Here is a 14210-nt window from a genome sequence, read left to right on the forward strand (position 1 = left end):
CGCAAGCAGTTGGAACGCACAGCCATTTCTAAAACCAGCGTGCGCCCAGCAATATATATGCGCGTCCACGATTAACATTGTGGAACGCATTTCCGGCCGTATGGAACGCACGGCCATATTGTTTCCGCCCAGAATGCGGAAGTATGTGTAATTAGTAACGCTATTTAAAGCGCTCTGAGATTTAGTTAGGAATGCTATTGACAAAGGATCTATATGATCCGAAATGCGTTTAGCACCACCTAACCCCGGACATTCTGCCTTATCTGGACCTGGGACCATTGTTAAGGAACGGACATTCAGCAGGAAGGACTCTGACCAGATCTAGACTGGATTGCCCTGCCGCTGAGACTGCCTTGTATCCTGCATTGCCCCTGGTTGTGGATATCTATGTGTTTTTATACCCCCCCACAATTGTAAGTGTACATCCTGATTAAATATATAAAGTGTTTATCAGTCTGCACTATCTGTTTTTTTCTTTCTCATTCTATGGTACCATTTGTGGAAGAGGAGTGTTTCATTTTTGGACTCATTCATACAGTGTCTATGAAAAGGACTTTATGGTGATATAACTTTCAAATATTCACCCAATCACTTTAATTGGTGATTTATCTGATGGGAACCACCTGAGCGCTGGAGAACTGTCTTTTTTCTTTCTTGTACTATTGTTGTTAGGCGTTTTTGAATGGCACCTTAAAGACTGTATATCCAGCTGCTAATAGGTGTTTATATAAGCGCACAAATTCACAGAAGTCACTCTTTTTGTCATAGTAAAAAAGCCACAAATTAGGCAATATTGGAGTACAGATGTTCTGTACAGCACCCCATTTTACCGTATGGCCATGACTCGGACTCGTTTTGAGGCAATCCATAAATTTATACATTACACCGATAATGCACAGTGCCCACCCAGAGATGATCCCACCTTTGACAGGCTATTCAAAGTCAGGCCGGTCATTGATCATTTCAGTGCCAAATTTGCAGAGCTATACATCCCTGATAAATGTATTAGCATCGACGAGTCCCTTATACATTTTAAAGGAAGGGTTAAATTCCGCCAGTACCTTCCCAGTAAGAGGGCAAGGTATGGCATAAAAATGTATAAGCTGTGTGAAAGCACCACAGGGTACACCCACAAGTTTAGGGTATATGAAGGGAAGGATTCAAGAATTGAACCGCCAGAATGCCCCCCCTCCCTCGTAGGTGTTAGTGGAAAAATTGTCTGGGATTTAATGCACCCCTTCCTGGATAAGGGTTATCACCTCTATGTGGATAACTTTTACACCAGCATCCCCCTGTTTAAGGCCCTTGGTTCAAGAGGTACAGCAGCTTGCGGTACTGTGCGTAAGAACCAAAGAGGCCTCCCAAAAACGCACATTGCCCAAGTAATGAGAAGGGGTGAAAGCAGGGGAATATGCACCGAAAATATGTTGTTGGTCAAATATAAGGACAAGAGGGATGTCCTTATACTGACAACAATTCATGGAGACAGTACCACCTCCATCCCTGTACGAGGTACCAGTACCCACACCTCAAAACCAAATTGTATCCTAGATTACAATAAGTACATGGGCGGAGTGGATCTTTCAGATCAGGTACTGAAGCCGTACAGTGCCCTGCGGAAAACAAATATCTGGTACAAGAAGCTGGCCGTGTATATCATCCAGATGGCACTGTATAACGCTTACGTGCTATTCCGTTCTACCGGCCAGAGGGGGACATTTATGCACTTTCAAGAGGAAGTCATAAAGGGCCTAATATTTGGGAACCAGCAGGCAGAGGGCCCCAGTACTTCTAGTACTGGCCCCCGTATTGTACCAGGGCAGCATTTTCCCAACGAAATTCCCTCCACTGCAAGAAAGGGCAGGACACAAAAAAGGTGCAAAGTTTGCTATAAAAAGGGAATAAGAAAGGAAACTATTTTCCACTGTGAAACTTGCCCCGACAAACCCGGCCTATGTATAAAGGAGTGTTTCAAAATATACCACACATCTATGGATTATTAGGTTCATCATTTCACCGTGCTTCGGGGGTCTTGCTAATGCCACATAGCACCCACCATTCATTCCACCAGAATCTGAGCTGCAAACTCCAAAAATCACTCCTTCCCTTCTGAGTCCTGCCATGCACCCAACTGGTATTTTTTGGTCACATGTGAGGCATTGCCGTACTCTGGAGAAATGGGGGCACAGATTTTGGGGTGCTTTGTCTCCTTCATTCCTTGTGAAAATGAAAAATTTTGAGCCAGAACTGCATTTTTGTGTAAAAAAATTTAATTTTTCATTTTCACTGCCCAGTTGTATCAAAATTGGTGAAACCCCTGGGGGTTTGAAATGTACACTATACCCCTAGATGAATTCCCTGAGGAGTGTAGTTTGCAAAATGGGGTCACTTGTGGGGGGGTTCCACTGTATTGGTAATGCAACATAGCACCCACCATTCATTCCACCAAAATCTGTGCTCCAAAATCCAAAAATCACTCCTTCCCTTCTGAGTCCTGCCATGCACCCAACTGGTATTTTTTGGTCACATGTGAGGCATTGCCGTACTCTGGAGAAATGGGGGCACAGATTTTGGGGTGCTTTGTCTCCTTCATTCCTTGTGAAAATGAAAAATTTTGAGCCAGAACTGCATTTTTGTGTAAAAAAATGTAATTTTTCATTTTCACTGCCCAGTTGTATCAAAATTGGTGAAACCCCTGGGGGTTTGAAATGTACACTATACCCCTAGATGAATTCCCTGAGGAGTGTAGTTTGCAAAATGGGGTCACTTGTGGGGGGGTTCCACTGTATTGGTAATGCAACATAGCACCCACCATTCATTCCACCAAAATCTGTGCTCCAAAATCCAAAAATCACTCCTTCCCTTCTGAGTCCTGCCATGCACCCAACTGGTATTTTTTGGTCACATGTGAGGCATTGCCGTACTCTGGAGAAATGGGGGCACAGATTTTGGGGTGCTTTGTCTCCTTCATTCCTTGTGAAAATGAAAAATTTTGAGCCAGAAGTACATTTTTGTGTAAAAAAATGTAATTTTTCATTTTCACTGCCCAGTTGTATCAAAATTGGTGAAACCCCTGGGGGTTTGAAATGTACACTATACCCCTAGATGAATTCCCTGAGGGGTGTACTTTGCAAAATGGGGTGACTTGTGGGGGGGTTCCACTGTATTGGTGCTTTGGGAGTCTTGCTAATGCAACATGGCACCCACCATTCATTCCACCAAAATCTGTGCTGCCAAATCCAAAAATCACTCCTTCCCTTCTGAGTCCTGCCATGCGCCCAACTGGTATTTTTTGGTCACATGTGAGGCATTGCCGTACTCGGGAGAAATTGGGGCACAGATTTTGGGGTGCTTTGTCTCCTTCATTCCTTGTGAAAATGAAAAATTTTGAGCCAGAACTGCATTTTTGTGTAAAAAAATGTAATTTTTCATTTTCACTGCCCAGTTGTATCAAAATTGGTGAAACCCCTGGGGGTTTGAAATGTACACTATACCCCTAGATGAATTCCCTGAGGGGTGTACTTTGCAAAATGGGGTGACTTGTGGGGGGGGTTCCACTGTATTGGTGCTTTGGGAGTCTTGCTAATGCAACATGGCACCCACCATTCATTCCACCAAAATCTGTGCTGCCAAATCCAAAAATCACTCCTTCCCTTCTGAGTCCTGCCATGCGCCCAACTGGTATTTTTTGGTCACATGTGAGGCATTGCCGTACTCGGGAGAAATTGGGGCACAGATTTTGGGGTGCTTTGTCTCCTTCATTCCTTGTGAAAATGAAAAATTTTGAGCCAGAACTGCATTTTTGTGTAAAAAAATGTAATTTTTCATTTTCACTGCCCAGTTGTATCAAAATTGGTGAAACCCCTGGGGGTTTGAAATGTACACTATACCCCTAGATGAATTCCCTGAGGGGTGTACTTTGCAAAATGGGGTGACTTGTGGGGGGGTTCCACTGTATTGGTGCTTTGGGAGTCTTGCTAATGCAACATGGCACCCACCATTCATTCCACCAAAATCTGTGCTGCCAAATCCAAAAATCACTCCTTCCCTTCTGAGTCCTGCCATGCGCCCAACTGGTATTTTTTGGTCACATGTGAGGCATTGCCGTACTCGGGAGAAATTGGGGCACAGATTTTGGGGTGCTTTGTCTCCTTCATTCCTTGTGAAAATGAAAAATTTTGAGCCAGAACTGCATTTTTGTGTAAAAAAATGTAATTTTTCATTTTCACTGCCCAGTTGTATCAAAATTGGTGAAACCCCTGGGGGTTTGAAATGTACACTATACCCCTAGATGAATTCCCTGAGGGGTGTACTTTGCAAAATGGGGTGACTTGTGGGGGGGTTCCACTGTATTGGTGCTTTGGGAGTCTTGCTAATGCAACATGGCACCCACCATTCATTCCACCAAAATCTGTGCTGCCAAATCCAAAAATCACTCCTTCCCTTCTGAGTCCTGCCATGCGCCCAACTGGTATTTTTTGGTCACATGTGAGGCATTGCCGTACTCGGGAGAAATTGGGGCACAGATTTTGGGGTGCTTTGTCTCCTTCATTCCTTGTGAAAATGAAAAATTTTGAGTCAGAACTGCATTTTTGTGTAAAAAAATGTAATTTTTCATTTTCACTGCCCAGTTGTACCAAAATTGGTGAAACCCCTGGGGGTTTGAAATGTACACTATACCCCTAGATGAATTCCCTGAGGGGTGTACTTTGCAAAATGGGGTGACTTGTGGGGGGGTTCCACTGTATTGGTGCAACATAGCACCCACCATTTATTCCACCAAAATCTGTGCTGCAAAATCCAAAAATCACTCCTTCCCTTCTGAGTCCTGCCATGCGCCCAACTGGTTTTTTTTGGTCACATGTGAGGCATTGCCGTACTCGGGAGAAATTGGGGCACAGATTTTGGGGTGCTTTGTCTCCTTCATTCCTTGTGAAAATGAAAAATTTTGAGCCAGAACTGCATGTTTGTGTAAAAAAATGTAATTTTCCATTTTCACATCCCAGTTGTACCAAAATTGGTGAAACCCCTGGGGGTTTGAAATGTACACTATACCCCTAGATGAATTCCCTGAGGGGTGTAGATTGCAAAATGGGGTGACTTGTGGGGGAGGTTCCTAACTTTTAGCACTTATGGTGCCTAGAAACCTACATGGTGCCTAAAAAAAAATCTCATAAAAAGGAGGCTCCAAAATCAAGTAGGTGCTCCTTCTATTATGAAGCCTGTGGTTTGGTCAACGTGCACACTAGGGCCACATATAGGATATTTTTGAAAACAAAAGAATTGGGGGAAGCAATTTTTAGTCACATTTCTCTAGTAAAATCTACTGTATTCGTTAGAAAAATGTATTAAAATTGAAACTCTGCAAAAAAAAGAAATTTTGAAATTTCACCTACACTTTGTTTTAATTCCTGTGAAACACCTAAAGGGTTAACAAACTTCCAAAATGCTGTTTTGAATACTGTGAGGGGTGCAGTTTTTGAAATGGCATCATTTATGGGGGTGTCTCACATACAAGTCCCTCAAAGTCACATCAGAACTGAACTGGTCCCTAAAAAAATCAGTGTTTGAAATTTTCTTGAAAATTTGAGAATTTGCTAGTCATATCTGAAGCCTCCTAGTGTCCAAAAAAATGAAAAGGAGGTTGAAATAATGATTGCAACATAAAGTAGACATATGGTCTTTGTTAGTTATTAACTATTTTGAGTGGTATGATTATTTGTCTCACAAGCAGAAAATGTGACATTTTGCATATTGCTAAATTTTCCATTTTTTCACGATATTTTGGTATTTTTCACAAAAAAACACAGACTGTATCGACCAAAATTTACCACTAACTTGAAGTACAATGTGTCACGAGAAAACAATCTCAAAATCACTGGGATAAGTAAAAGCAAAAAAAAGTTATCCCCACTTAAGTGAGACATGTCAGATTTGAAAAAAAGGGCTCTGTCATGAAGGCACAAACTGGCTCTGTCATGAAGGGGTTAATGAGAGGAAGTGGCGTAGTTATGTATAGTGTTCCAGAATATTTGTATGTGAGGGCATTCCCAAAGGCAGTGATAGAGATCAGCTTGAGGGGAGTGACATTTTGGACAATCTGAGGTATCTGCAACACCTACAAAAAACAAAAAGGAAGTAGCGCTAATAACACCAATGAACATTAATAATGATAATATTTAATGACAGGAATTAAAAACAAATTGATAATATAAAACCACAGGATCCGTTCCTATAAATGCCACTGCTGGAAATAACGGTTCCAATAATATCCAAAGAAAGGTATACAATGGGCACCAGTTAGTGGTATGCTGGTAATAGATGGATAGTTACCACAGTTGCCACAATTGGGTCACCAGGAGGAATTGTTCCATTCGGAGTGCATGTCAGCACTATCTCTCCAATTCAGGTGAAGGTGCCAAAGTCCAATGGAAATAATTTGCAGAGGTGCGCAGTAATGGCGCAAGTGGTGGCTGGTCCGGATCCAGTTAGATAAAAGTGCTGGGTACAATGTCCAGGGCTCCTGACGCGTTTCCCTGCAACTAAGTGCAGCTTTGTCAAAGGTATCTGCAACACCCATCAGGTGGCATCTTTTGGGAGAAAAGGAAGCCCTATGAAGAATTTTAAGAAATATATTTTTTATTAGATTGCCATTACATATTTTCTGCATTGAAAGTGTGTTATTTGTGCATATATGTGTATTGTATGCATTTACTGTATATTCTACTGATACACTGCTAGATTATGCAAATAGTAGTTCTTCAGAATCATTCTAATACCTCTCTCCTTTTCAGACTTATCTACAGCTCAGAGAAAATTTGCCAATTCACTCAGGGATTTTAAATTTGAATTCATTGGCGATGCTGAGACTGATGATGAGCGATGTATCGGTATGTTGGTCTTACTGAGTCTGTTGTTGTTTTGGCATATGGGTTTTGCAGTCTGCCACCAGGTTGGTTGATCACTTTTCACTGTCTTGCAGATGCGTCTCTACACCTTTTTTCTACATTTTTACAAAACCTTGAAGAGCAGAGGGAGATAATGGTGAGTTGTTTGGTTGCCAGTGTAAATCTTTCCTTTTGCGTCTGAAGTTACGTTCCTGATTTGTCAGTCTGATGCTTCTACAGTATTTTGATTTTCCAGAATTTGTATTCATGACAAACTTGTGCATGTTTTCCTGTTTATTCTACTTAAAGGTGGTCTATTATTTAAAAATGAGGTCCAATGTTTATAATGTTGTGCATTTTAATGTAACATTCTGTATATCCACGGTAATGCAAAGGCCTGTCAATATGCATGCTGATATCTATTCGATATTGGTGGTCGGCGGGGTGCTGGCAACGGCTGGCAGGGAGGGATGGAGTGGGGGTGAGCGGGGGCCATGCTGCATTGAGCAGCATGGCGCTCATTCCGAGATGGTAGAAATAGACTGTGCTGCACAGTCTATTTCTACATTCAAAATATATGCTATTCGATTTTGACTATATAGTCAAAATCAGTAGTGCAAATCGTACTGTGTGTACACAGCATTGGACACATATTGGGCACAAAAGGATGCCTGATGTTACCAGTTGGACAAGACCTGGTTGCTCACTCACACCAGGCATATCATGCTGCATGGCATATTGAGGCTGAGGACACCTCTGTGCGCTCAATTTGTCGATTCACTTTACCCAGAAAAAACAAATTGGGCTTATATACTGGAGTATAAGTCGACCCGAATATAAGCCGAGGGACCTAAATTTACAACAAAAAACTGGGAAAACTTATTGACTCAAGTGGGACCCTCACTCGAGTATAAGCCGAGGGGGACTTTTTCAGCATAAAAAATATTCAGAAAAAGTAGGCTTATACTCGAGTATATATGGTATATTATATAAGTATGTACCCACGAGTTTTTAAATACCTAGTAACCTATTTGTGAATGGTGGATTGTTACAGGTGTTACTGTATTTACAAAAGTTATTACTTCTATCTTTTTGTTATGTATTCTATTGGCACATATTGCAGGTTTAACTATTTATTGCTTTTCACCAGGCACTGAGCGTGACTGAAACACTGATTAAACCCTTGGAGCGATTTCGTAAGGAACAGCTAGGGGCTGTAAAGGTATGATGGGAACACTTTTCTTTCTGTGCATTGGTTTACCTGTATAAAGACATTTCTCATCAATGTTTAAGCTGAATTGCTGTGGTTTGCTGTTCTTCTGCACTGTACTGTAGAACTTTATTATGTAGAACTGATTTTTGTAAAGTACAGCATAAATCAGAGATGTTAGCACTTTGAATGCCAAGATTTCACGTGAGTAACATTTTTAGCGGATATTTTGAACACCACTCACTTTGTTTTATAAATTAAAATAAAAACTGTTGTGTAAAAAAGATAATATTTCCTATATAGGGTAAACATTACAGGTCCTTATGATGAAAACAAATGTTTGATGGCCAAGTGAATTTGTCAAAATAGGTGTGAAAAGCAAAGGGTTAAAGTCCAAAATCTAAAAAATGGCATAATTGCACAAAGATCTCTGTGAGCTAAGGACTTCACCACCTCCAACACATTCTGAATGCACAGCCTGGACAGCCTTTCACTGAGCTCCCTGCCTGCAGGTCTCTAAGATCTATGCTCATGGCCAGTACTTTCTGTTCACCCTAATATCACAAGTCATATTTTCTCTGTTTCCATTTCAGTGTGCCAGATTCCACATAAGTTCTCTGTGCACTGTATATGTCCCTCTACACCTGCTTCTCACACTACCTACCCTAGCTCTGGACTTATTTTCTTTTCTCTATTTTGACACTATCTGAAATACACTATTGTACCAGAGCCATGGTTCCTTTAATCCTGTGCTATACCTATTCACTCTGCATGCTTTCTGCCCCCTAGCAGGGTGTGTTGTGGAATGGGCCACAGTGCAGGGCTGTTAGGGGTCAAAGGTGCAGGTGGAGGGGGGAGAGGAGAAGGGAGATGACTACATTGTCCATTCTCTCTCACTGCTGCCTCATGTCCTGACCATCCCTGCCATGCTCACTTCTTGCCTCAGGTCTCCTTCCCTGCACCTCATGTCACCTGCTTGTCTCCCCCGCCCTCTAGATTGTAAGCTCCTTAGAGCAGGGCGCTCTTCCCTCCAGTTCTCACAGCACCCTTCTTGCATTTCAATTACAGCTCTCTTACTCACCTGCAATCTATACCTGCATCTCTTCTCACTCACATCCCTATATCTCAGCTGTATTGTGTACTAAGATTTGTGCTGTTGATTGTGCTCTGTTTTTGATCTCCGGTCACTGTTATGTCTAGTTCTGTTTACCCTGTACTGTTCTAATGTGTTCTATATGTATGGTGCTGCGTACCACTTGTGGCGCCTTATAAATAAAAATATAATAATAATCCCTGTAATTCGGAAAGGACCAAGCAAGCTGGCATAGGTCTCACAGGGGGAGGGGGATCAAGTTTTCAAGATATATAAAGCAGAACAGTTGATCATAGCAGCCACTTAGCTACTAACTGCCTTTTTATAGACTGTGCTAGATAAGTCACAGGTAGGAGCTGCTTTGTTGCTAAGGGCAACTTCTCCGTCTCTTTCATAGACTTGATTGATCTCCCCTACAGTGATGTGCAGGAGGAGGTACTTACAGCGCTGTGTTCATTTCTCACAGATGTTGGTTACACAGAGCTGCCGGTATGTTCACGCAGCAAGCTATAAACGAATACCCCTTTCTAGCCAGAAAATGCAGGGACTTACCCAGGAATACAGTCCTGGGATCATGAGGGACATTCCTGGGATGGCCCCTTTCACACGAGCCCAGTCCCTGCAGTTTCTGGTGTGAGAGGGGGAGAGAAACCCCACTTCCTCCATTACCTGAAGGCATCAGCTCCCGGATGACCACAGTGCTCTGCCCGTGGCAGGATCGGGGGACCAGCGGTCTCCCGCCGCCGTTCAAGCCATCGGAGTCCGCCGCCATCCATTCCCTGGCTGCCTCTGATCTCTCACCCCACAATGCAATGGGGTCACCAGCAGGGCAAGTGGAGAGGTGGGGATGGGCCAGCCAGGGGATGCCCCAGCACCTGTGTCACCGACAGCCTTAAGTATATCTCCCGGAGTGTGCAGCGCTCTCTTCCAGCACCACGGCCAGCGACAGGGAAGCTGAGAAAGTATCTTTCACACTGGCCTGTATCCCGAGAGCAATCCTGCTACCTAGCAGGGTTGAAATCCTGGGACATCGGCCCCGTGATTTTGGCCTGGGACCCTTTCACACCAGCGCTATTCCTGGGTCGTTCCCAGGGCCAACCGGGGAAAACAGGCCGATGTGAAAGGGGTGTAAAATGTAATTTGTGGCAGGACATAACCGTAAATGATCACACATAACTCTTCCTGCCAATCATATCCCTCACATCAAAATACGACTGAAGATCTTGTGAAGGGGATAAAGCGATTTTGGGAAAGAGAAAGCAAACAGAGCTGTACTTGATGACCTATAACTGCCGTTTTTTTATTTTTCTTATGTATTTCCAAGGGTTTCACTAAAGGTTTAAGTTTTCATTCGCCATAGTATCTCTTCTGGAGACTATGGGGTTTATTCTAGTTCATTCTTTCTGACAAAATCCTTCTTAGATGGACAAAACCATGTGCACTGCAGGGGGGCAGATATAACATGTGCAGAGAGAATTACATTTTGGGTGAGTTATTTTGTTTCTGTGCAGGGAAAATACTGACTGCATGATTTTACACTTCAATATAGATCTCACTTTAAAGAAAAACCCCACCCAAATCTAATTCTCTCTGCACAAGTTACATCTGCCCCACCCGCAGTGCACATGGTTTTGTCCATCTAAGAAGGATTTTGTCAGAAAGAATGAACTAGAATAACCCCCTTTATCTGCAGTTGCTCACTTCTATCAGCTTATTTGAGCTTATGATTTTGACTATATAGTCAAAATCAGATGAAAAGGTAGCACAAATCGCACAGTGTGTATACAGCTTGTGATGCTGATGCTTGGCCCCGTGGGATTGGCATCATAACAAAAAATAGGCAAGCCAATTTTAACTATGTTGTATACAGTCTAGTGTTCTAGTAGTGCCAATCATCCATAGTCAAAATCTCAAGTAAATATAATAGTATGGACAATGTACAGCAGCAGCCACTGGTTCATATTGCATTGAGCCACAGTGTCGGGCTGACAGGCTTCTTGTAGCCGGATAGGTATTTTGTATTGTGAACCCTGAGGGAGTTGGACTTAAGTTCCCGTTGTGGAGGATCGGTGTCTCTGGCCTTTTGGACTATACAGGGTATTACCACAGAGCAGTAGGGATTACAATTTGAAATATACAGAGATGTGGTACTGTTTGCATTTATTTACCTTTAGGAAAGGTCTTTAAATGTAAATAGAATAATATATAATAAAAGGTGTGATTTATTTCATATACTGTATGAGGTATTATTAGCGCAAATTAAAATTTTAAAATCGTTTTGCTCTTGTCAATACAGTGATTGCAAATACAAGCTATAGCGCGTGTTTTACTCCAAATTGCGGCCCAGGGACTGTTTTAGAAATTGAGCAGGTCCCTGGGAATGCGTTCTGCTGCAGAAATCCTGTGATATCTGGAGATGCCTGATATCTCCAAAAAGAGAGGAGGAAGGAATAGACAGCGAGAGATGGAGCAGCAGTGGCTCCCGGCTGGGAAGAGCAGCAGCAGCGACACCCACCCAGGGCAATGGAGGCCCACCAATGCTTGTATGCTTCCTCTTCCCCACTCAACTCGCCCCCTCACCTCATCTCACCACCCATCACCTCAACTTCTCTCACCCCCTTTCACTACATCACCTCTTGCCGCTCATCACCTTACACCCCCCCCCACCGTCACGTCCTCTCCACCACTGTCACCTCTCCCCCATGACCTTGCCCTCCGTCACAACACATCACCTCGTCCTGTCATCTCACCACATCATCTTGCCCCCATCACCTCGCTACCTACTTTCCTTTTTTTCTCTCTCCCCTGCTGTCCTTATTCTCTCTCTGCCTCCCTTTCTCTTCCCCCTGCTTTTTTCCTTCAGCCCCCTCTTTATCTCTCTCTTCCCCTAGTCTTTCTAGCTTCCCTCCTTTCTCCATGCTTCCTAACTCTGTAGGCCCATTAATGCCCGCATGCTGGGACTTGTGGTTCTCCAAGTCCCAGCCTGCAGGGGAGGTCTGCTGGCACTTGTAGTTCTCCTGCATAAAACAATGTTACATATGTAAAATTCCACATTTTCATGCCTAAAAATCGCACATTATCGCACTTAATCGTACTTTTTGTTCCGGAATACGCACCTCATTAAATATGCAAATTTGCAGCAAAAAAATGTAATTTTAAAAAGTGCGATAATGGACGATTTTTTAAAAGTGCGATAAAATCGCATTCTATTAAATTTCACCTATTATGTTGAAAGAATCACATCTGTATATAGTTGTGAGTGTCCAGTCAAATAAGTATAATAAAGGGCATTACCGACATGAAGGCGACATCGTTTGTCGAACAGTACAGAAGTGGAAGTGTCAGGAGTTGTGATATTTCCGGAGCCTGGGGAGGCCTGGGACCCACATTTTTTTTTCACTGATTGTGATCAGTGTAATAAACAAGTATGCTTGTGCACTCACAAGCACAGAAAGGATTTTGCAGCTATGATGTGTAATAAGAATTATATGTAAGCATAATAATTTATTGAATATTAGCACCTAGAATTTTGTGTATATTTGTGTCTGTAGAATTACAGAAAACACTATGGGGCTGAAGTCTAGTGTACGTCTGCATGACCTATGACGACAAGCATCCGTATTGTGGTTCTAGGTCAGATCACTTCTGAACCACTAGAAGAGATGTGCCATGAAATACAGTATAAACAACACTGCAGTTCATATTTGCATTGAGATTTGCAGACAGCCGTCATGTTCTTTCTCTTTTTTCCTATATAGGCTAGGTTATATTTATTTACTGTATGGGCCATGGAGTTTATGTTCTGAACCTTGCGGGGAAATGGAATGGGATCTGAGTTTGCAGATTTCAGCCAAGCTTGCCTGTATTGTTAAAGCTGCCAATCATTTGCAAGGCACAACCACTCTGGTCAAAATGCCAGACCTCCACAAACTCGGACCCTATTACATTACCTTGTTGGAGAAAGATAATGTGGATCAAGCTAAAAATATAAGCTAATCGGTTTCGAACTTCCATAACAGGTAGGAGCTGGTTGGTTGTTACTTTAATTTCTCTGCACTTCATTTCAATTCAAGGCTTAGTAAATAATACCCCCATTGCATCATCAGTCTACTTAAGTGGTTCATTGATATCCATATATAAAATGTGTTATATTAAACTCTAAACTGAAATTAAATTGCCATTTGCGACACCTCTCCTGTAACAAAAGAATAGATGTAATATATATTTAGGACATGGAACTTGAATGTAAGAAAGTGAGAAATGTCTGTGGTTTAGATTGAATCCCACTCAATATAAACAGTTTTTTTAAAGAACTGACTTTCAAGTGCATTGTAACCATTTCTTTTTTATTTAGACATATGTAACACATTCCTCCACAGTTTTCACACCCGGCCCAACCCAATGAATGTTTGTTCTTGTAAAAACACAAGAAAGAGACTGTGACCTTGGTCTCTTTATACGCCCCCAACCAGGACCAATCTCAATTCTTTGACACTTTCTTTAAACGTCTGGGTAGAATTGCACAGGGCCATATAATTATTGGAGGGGACTTTAACACTATTATCGACCCATTACTAGATAGGTCCACCCCACCCCCACATACCTCAATGTCAAATATCCCTAAAGCTTCACGCACCCTTATCGCAGCCTTAAAACATTATGGATTGAGCGACTCCTGGCGACTAAAGCACCCGCACTCTAAAGATTATACCCACTACTCAGCCCTCCACCAACAATACTCTAGGATCGACATGATCCACATTTCTTCCCCCTTGATTCCTCGAGTGAAAGAGGCAGGTATAACGCCGTTCTCCTGGACAGATCATGCAGGTATTTATATATTCATTGATCTCTATGAATGTCCCCCTAGGACCTATAGATGGCGACTAGACCACTCTTTACTAGAACACCCCTCTTCGTTAGCAGAAGTTAAACTTGCTATCACTCATTACTTTAAAGAAAATTCCTCCCCTGACCTTTCCCCCAACATCATTTGGGAAGCACCAAACCACTCAGTTTA

At 42.4% G+C, this 14210-nt stretch overlaps 1 protein-coding gene across 6 annotated transcripts in view; it reads left to right on the plus strand.

Moving 5' to 3' along the window:
- The window catches only part of ARHGAP10 (Rho GTPase activating protein 10), a 286142-nt gene that overhangs the window by 116478 nt on the left and 155454 nt on the right, over positions 1 to 14210 (plus strand). For all 6 annotated transcript variants that reach the window (XM_083171381.1, XM_083171373.1, XM_083171359.1 and 3 more), the window contains 3 exons: positions 6795 to 6890; positions 6983 to 7044; positions 8038 to 8109. In XM_083171381.1, coding sequence (XP_083027507.1) covers positions 7042 to 7044; positions 8038 to 8109 — 75 coding nt within the window. In that variant the 5' untranslated portion in view covers positions 6795 to 6890; positions 6983 to 7041. The remainder of the gene's footprint in view (positions 1 to 6794; positions 6891 to 6982; positions 7045 to 8037; positions 8110 to 14210) is intronic.

This window comes from Crinia signifera, chromosome 1, assembly GCF_055691185.1.
Source record: "Crinia signifera chromosome 1, ASM5569118v1, whole genome shotgun sequence".
Taxonomy (NCBI): domain Eukaryota; kingdom Metazoa; phylum Chordata; class Amphibia; order Anura; family Myobatrachidae; genus Crinia; species Crinia signifera.